Genomic DNA, 7,358 nt, shown 5'->3' with positions numbered 1-7,358 from the left:
GAAGTTCTTACCTCGACCTCTTTGTTCATGTGTTTTTGCAACTCATGAACTTCTGATGGACTTAGAGGGGCAAGGTTAAACTTACGGTCATTGTGGGTGAAAGAGTAGTGGTTTGTGCGACCATCATGATTAGTAGCTCGATTGAACTGCCATGGTCTTCCAAGGAGAAGATGTCCGACTCTCATTGGAACTACATCACAAATAACTTGGTCCTGGTACTTTCTAACGCTGAATGATACAGTCACTTGTTCAGCGATCTTTAGCTCAGCATCATCGTTCAACCACCTAAGTTTGTATGGTCTCGGATGCTTTCTCTTTTGAAGACCTAACCTGTCTACCATATACTTGCTAGCAACATTAGTGCAAGAACCTCCATCAATAACCAAATTACATACCTTGTTATTGATTGTGCACCGAGTGTGAAAGATATTTTCTCTTTGAACTTTCTCCTCGGGGTTGATATACACGCTCAGCATACGTCGGATCACAAGGAGTTCTCCTACATCAGGATACTCCACATCTTCCTCTGGATCATTCAGGTTCTCATCTTGCTCATCTTGAGACTCATAGTCTCCACTAGGAGTGAGAATCATCACTCGTTGGTTTGGACACTCTTTCGCCATGTGTCCTCTACCTTGACATTTAAAACAAGTAATGTCACGGGTACGAGATTGACTAGTGCTAGGAAACTTACCTGGTTCAGGCTTGGTGATCTTAGGCGCTTCACTAGACTTATTCTTGAATCGAGAATCGTTGTCTATAGCTTTGCCTTTGTCCATGCCTCGGTTGTTACTTGCGTTCCAAGGTGTACTACTCCTGGTACGATTGCTCAGAGACATCTTACGCTTGTATTGTTGCTCCACTTGTACAGCCTTGTGAAGTAGTTCATGTAGGCTGCTATAGTTGGACGTCTCCACTTTTCGGGCTATACACTCTTGCAAGCAAATCTTTGGCTCCTCCTCTCGGCCACTGTCCTATCCCACCAAGATAAGGCGTTGTCGGTGAGTTGTGCCGATGCTAAGACTACTTTTCGGGGTTTTCCATATCCATAACATTGGAATATGTATTCCATCCTCTTCTCCCAATCCATGTAAACCTCTGGATTTGATTTTCCTGCAAAAGTAGGAGGTATTAGTTTAACATCTCCGTTTTTTTCACGGGTGTCCATCTCTCGGGCACGGTTCCTCATCAAGGGATCTTCTCTCCGCTGATGTTGACGCCTTAATGGATCAGGTGGTGGATCATCGTCGTCATCCAGGTCAAGGGAGTCTTCTTCCTCTTCACGGGCATTTCTTCGAACCTGAACTGGTTCAGCTTCAGCTCTGGGCTGAGGCTGCTCCAAACGACCTATCCTTTCGCCAAACCCTTCTAGTTTTTTCGATAGGGTTTGCATCATTTGCATCATGGCATCTTGTGGTATGGCTGCGTGTTCTCCCATTGTGAGTGTCTAAAAATTATCCTGCACTTAGACAAAAAGAACAAAGAAATCAACGTACCACAGAAATCGAAAATGAAAACTTTAGAAACGAGAAACTGATGCACGTGCTGAATTAGATAAGAAAATGAAAACTTTTTTTTTAATAAGCTTTAAGATACTTAAAAAATACTATCTAACAAGATAATGACGCAAAAATTAAAAACGATATTTTTTTTTTGACGAAACCTTGAACTAGTACGGAAACTAAATCAAAGACTGACGCAGGCGATTTAAGGAAAGAAAACTGACAAAATTTTTTTTTTTTTTGTTAAGGAAAATAAAACTAAACAACCTACAGAAACAAGGCTGCAGCAAACTAGGGTTCTTAATTTTTTATTTTTTTGAAAATTAAATAAAACAAAACTAGAATTCAAAACTATCAAAAGAAGATGGAAAAGGTAAACCTGGTAAGGGAAGATCGTGAGGCTCTGATACCAGATGATACAAGACTCGGTGGTGAGCTTGTATCATGATAGATATGATGGCTACACAAGATGGCGGTCGCTTCTCTCTTGTGTAGGAAAGATGGTCGTTGATGTAGATCTGACACGATGGCGGTCGGTTCTCTCGTGTGGGATCGAATGAAGGGGAAGTGCTGGCAGATTTAAGTACACCACAGAGATGTAATTGGTCTCTGATACAGTACACGATCTTAGCCTTGTGGAATCACACACACAAGATAAAGAACAAGCTTATTCTCTTAAGAACACTTAAAGAGAAGAAGTGAAGAAAGTTCGGTTCTTTATTGATAATCAAGGGTGAAAAATCATACAACTGCTGCAGGGGGACTTTATAAGAGTCCATCAGCTAGCCCTAGGGGCAAAAATAAATGCAAAGAAATACAAAAGGAAACAAATAAAAAGCAAACACAAAACCCATTGTTTTTGGAAAGAAAATGACAAAATAAAGAAACTAATTTTGCACACTTAAACTCACTTGAAGGGCACGTATTCTAGCCGTTGTTGGGGCTTAGTGGACCTGCAAATATCGAAAATACTGAATAGAACTTACCTGGATGCGACCTAGGCCCAATCGATGTTCTCTGAACTACGTCTTGATCTACTTCAGGGGTCTTGTCAGGTGCATGTTTGTTTGTTGGTTTCTTGAAGTAGATGGTTTCTTGTAGTTTCTCTTGGGTAGCTTGATCAGTCTCTTGAAGCTCTTCCAAGTCCTTGATGTCTTGTTCTTGATCTTCACTCACTCAATCACTCTCGAAGGTGAAGCTTGTTTTGCTCGTCTCTTGTGACTCCATTGTCTTCTCTTGGATTCTAGAGGTTTCTTGACCTGTCAAAGAAGAATTCATACCTGGGGAAATGGTATGTTCAAGACTCATTTGGGTGAATGCTTCAGCAAGCTCTTCCTCGGCGATGGGATCATATCCGTCGTGATGGAGTAACTGTGGTACAGACCAGTTGACGTAGTTCAGCTCTAGTGAGCTCACAATGTCTTGTACAGCTAGATTGAACCTCTCTCTAAGTTATTTAGACTTTGAACGAGTCATGGGACCTACTGGGACGACTGGTACAGGGTGTGGTACAGGATCTAGAACATGATCTAGTTCAGCGGGTTGGACAGGATAATCGATGTCCGCATCAGATAGATCCATAGTAATTATTGAGAATACATCCAAATTATTATAGAGAATTATAAAGCTTAACAAAGTTTGATGTCGAAACACTTGGTTTATTCAAGGCAACCGGAAGTCTCCATGAGATCATCCTTGTCATGATCGAAATCATCCTCATTATCATAATGCACCAATTGAGCTTCCGGATTCTTCCCTTTGACACTCTCTTGATAGAGGTCAACAAAATACTTGGGAGTTCGACAATTCTTAGCCCAATGGTCCCCCATCCCACATCTATGGCAAACTAATTTTCCGGTCGGGTTTTGCTGTTTGAAAGATGTACCACGGCTACGGCCTTTTCCGCCGTGATACCCGCGGCCTCGACCTTGTCCACGACCGGAGGAGTGACTACGATCACGTCCTTGCCATTTACCACGTCCACGGCCGGATGTATTATTATTTCTTTGGACGTGGTTAGCCTCTTTGGCTTTTTTTTTTATAAAATCCGATGCAACAGCATTGGTTTTAGGGAGTGGGGCTGATCCCAGAGGTCTCAACTCGCTATTTCTTATCAGCAATTCATTGTTTTGTTCGGCGAGCAATAAACATGAGATCAGACTTGCATATATCTCAAAGCCCTTTTCACGATATTGTTGTTGTAACAATACGTTACTTGTGTGGAAGGTGGAGAAGGTTTTCTCAAGCATATCCATCTCACTTATCTCTTCTCCACACAGTTTCAAGATAGAGACTATCTTAAACATGGCCGAGTTATATTCGTCCACGGATTTAAAATCCTGGATCCTGAGATTCCTCTAATCATACATGGCCTTTGGTAGTAACACCGTACGTTGGTGATCATAACGATTTTTGAGTTCGTTCTAAAGGTCTAAGGGATTCTCAATAGTCAAGTACTGATCCTTGAGACTCTGCACAAGGTGATAGCGAAAAATTAATATTGCCTAATACTTATTCATATCGGGCTCGTCATTTCAATCAACAATACATTCACCGAGCCCCTTTGATTTTAGGATGATCTTAGCATCCAACGCCCATTGGAAGTAATTATCTCCCGAGAGATTAAGGGCGGTAAAATCTAAGTTATTCAGTTTCGACATCTGAAAAGAAGGACAAATGCTTATCTTTAGGTTTCGTTATAAACCTCTTATTACCATTGCCCGTTCCAATCGCTCGGTAGAGAGGTAGTCCGCGCATCAGCTCGGACGAGTATAAACTCGCCGAGCCGCGTCCCCTTTTCTCCGAACAATTATCCCGGACAAGGTCTATGCATTGTCTTATGATTCTCATATTCTCATATCTCATGGTCTTATAGTTTCATACATGCCAAACGAGATTTCATAATCTCATAATCTCATGATCTCATGGTTTCATAGTCTCATACATGCCAAACGGCATTCATATTCATCAAGTATTCATGCGATTTTAAACAAGCATCCTAGCATGCGATTTCTATAAGATCAAACACCCATCATGCAAATTCAAGCATATAATTTCATGATCTTAAGACTTTTAAAATTTATCATGCAGTTCTAGGTGCTCATGCTTTCATATTCGATTTTTATGTTAACCATATATTAGGATTTCATAAATTCATATTAATATAAACAAGCAACAATCCATATAAGAAACAAGTTTTTAATCGATTTTAGGGTTACATGAAAAGTAGTTCAAAGAACAATCTCATATTTTACGGTTTCAAAATATCGCATGAAAAGCAGTCCAAACAACAATCACATGTTTTAGGGTTTCATAATATCATGTGAAAAGTACTTCAAACAACATTCTCATATTCTTAGGGTTTTATAAATTCATATAAAAGTACTTCAAACAACAATCACATGTTCTAGGGTTTCATAATTTCATGTGAAAAGTAATCCAAACAACAATCTCATGTTCAAGTTTTCATGGTTTTAAGATTATAAACATGAAACAATGATTTTAGGGTTCATGTTGTTTACCTCTTGAACACCCATTGAATTCGGAATGGATTTAGACCGGGAGCTAAAGACCTCGGTAACACAAGCTTCTGCAACGAACCGCGATGAACAGTACCACCGAGATCTTTTAAGTTTAAGGTTTAGGGGCGATTTTAGCTTTAGCTTTTAGGGTTTAGAGAATCGTGCTGATAACGTGTTATAGACTAGAGAGAATAGAGAGGGAACTGGGATGCTTTATTCATTAGTTTAGAGTCATATATATATATATAGGTTCATACAAGGGGTTATGAGTAAACCCTAATACAACTAGGAAAAGGTTAAACCTCCATAACATTGGGCCGGACCGGGCTTGACATGGGTCGGGCCTTTCTGGGCTTGTTATGACAATCCACTATGATTTATAACAAATGGGTTGTTCTTTGTGAAATCATTAAGAAAGAGAGTAAAATAAGAAAACAAAGAAGTACTTAGATTAAAACTTGAAAATTCAAATACAAAATCCAAAGAGAACCTTAATCTTATCATTATAACCCTAAAACAAAAGCATCCCCCCCCCCAAATCCCAATTAGGATTAGAGTATTTATAAGAAAATATGGTATTAAACCGGAACAACCCGGAGATAACCGGGACAAACCGGATTTTTGCAGAAATTCAACAGTCAACCGACCTGCCAACCGACCAACCTCAACCGACCTGCCAACGGTTGATCGAACGATTGAGTCATGTCCGAGGCTACGAATAGATGTCAACCGACCTCTCAACCGATCGATCGGTCGGTCGGCTCTCTCTTCCTTTACTTCTCTTGATCTTTAATTTTAATTGATCCAATTTGACTCCAAAACTTGATCTTTTACTCCATTTGTGCTCCAAGAACTCCTTAAAGCTCCAAGTACCTAATAAGACTCAACAAATGCAAAATGCAACCTAAACACACTAAATATGATGAAAAATGCATAAAACTATCCCAGAAACAATGTTCAAAAACCATTAAAATCATAGACATCAATCATGCTGTGAACACGCACCAAAACCAGAGACGCTCGCCTATGAAAAAGTAGAGACACTGCTCTAATCCAATTCGTGATTGCATCCTCTCGAGTTATCTTCTTCGTCAGAGTTCTGCTCTTTCATCTACAGATTTGAGTAGTGATGTTGGAGGAGGTTCTATAAGGAAATCATAAATTTATGATGGACGAAGCAAAATGACGAGAAACTCAAATCCCTATTTATCAGAGACCTGAGAAGAGTACAACGAGACAAGCGAGATGGACGATAGCTAGATCAACGACAACGAGATTGATGATAGTGAGTTCTGATCAATACATGTCCAGCATAAGGATTGACGAGGACGGATTTATCGACGGCGAAATCGAAGAAGAAGAGATCCAGAGAAAACGACAACGGCTTGATCGTTGACGGGAAGAACAGTTCAGGAAGACAAAAAAAAATTAGGTTAGCTCATTAAGGGTAAGGTTGTCTTTTTGCAGGAAAATGGGTATTTTTAAAAATACTCTCCTTATTACGACATTTTTAAAAAATGTGCTCCCCAAAAGGGGCATTTGTAAAATTGTCATCTATTTTTCTAAATATTATTTAACACACTTTTATTTATTTGTGTATTATTCTTCCAACAAATAAAATATTATCTATTAAGTCTAAATAAAAATTGTATGAGATATTTTCTTAGATTTTTTCTGTTCTATAAATTATCAACCTAGGTGATGTAGTCATCGAACCTTAAGAAGCACTTAACTAACACACCAATAATGCAAAATTTTGCTTAATCTAAGGTTAATAAGATATTTGATATGGTTTTCTAAACTTGACTAACAATGCAATGCAAACTAAATAATGCAAAGCAAGACAAAAGAAAGTAAATACCAAAAGACTAACAAGTTTTGAATCAACAAAGCGAGAAATAGTAAATTACTAAGCAATAAATAAAAGACGAATTCTCGGGTTAAGGCAATTAACTAGAATGAAAAAGAGATGGGTTATGGAGGCTCAAACAACTTCTAACAAAGAATTACCCTTAGGCCATAGAACACTTAGCAAGACTAACATATTTCAATGACATTAATCCCTTTACTAATCAATCAATTATCAATTTCTTTCAACGACAATCAAATGATCAATAAGCATTATAAACAAGTCTATTTAACCACCAATCACCATAATCAACAATTTTCAAAGGCTAGGAATGAAAAGCATTTAAAAGTTTTGGTTCGGGAATTTCATAGAACACCTTCCGGGCGTGAAATTCCAAAGTTCTAAATCAATATGATCAAGGTTGATTTAGCCTTATTAGCAACTAATAAGCAAGGATCCTAAACAATCTAGTCCTAAACCTAACTA

General features: G+C 38.7%; 1 protein-coding gene across 1 annotated transcript; it reads right to left on the bottom strand.

Annotated features, from left to right (window-relative positions):
- Positions 1–3,160: 3,160 nt before the first annotated feature.
- Positions 3,161–3,808, bottom strand: LOC111829952. The gene has a single exon (XM_023780269.1). It carries the CDS (start codon positions 3,806–3,808, stop codon positions 3,161–3,163), a length of 648 nt encoding a protein of 215 aa, XP_023636037.1.
- Between the last annotated feature and the right edge of the window lie 3,550 nt (positions 3,809–7,358).

Source organism: Capsella rubella, unplaced genomic scaffold (assembly GCF_000375325.1).
Source record: "Capsella rubella cultivar Monte Gargano unplaced genomic scaffold, Caprub1_0 scaffold_6, whole genome shotgun sequence".
NCBI classification, from domain to species: Eukaryota; Viridiplantae; Streptophyta; class Magnoliopsida; order Brassicales; family Brassicaceae; genus Capsella; species Capsella rubella.
This window is presented reverse-complemented; position numbering and strand designations above follow the sequence as displayed.

Bases quoted from the DNA above. Each gene is read 5' to 3' on its own strand.
- LOC111829952 (XM_023780269.1), bottom strand. From the start codon at position 3,808: ATGTTTAAGATAGTCTCTATCTTGAAACTGTGTGGAGAAGAGATAAGT.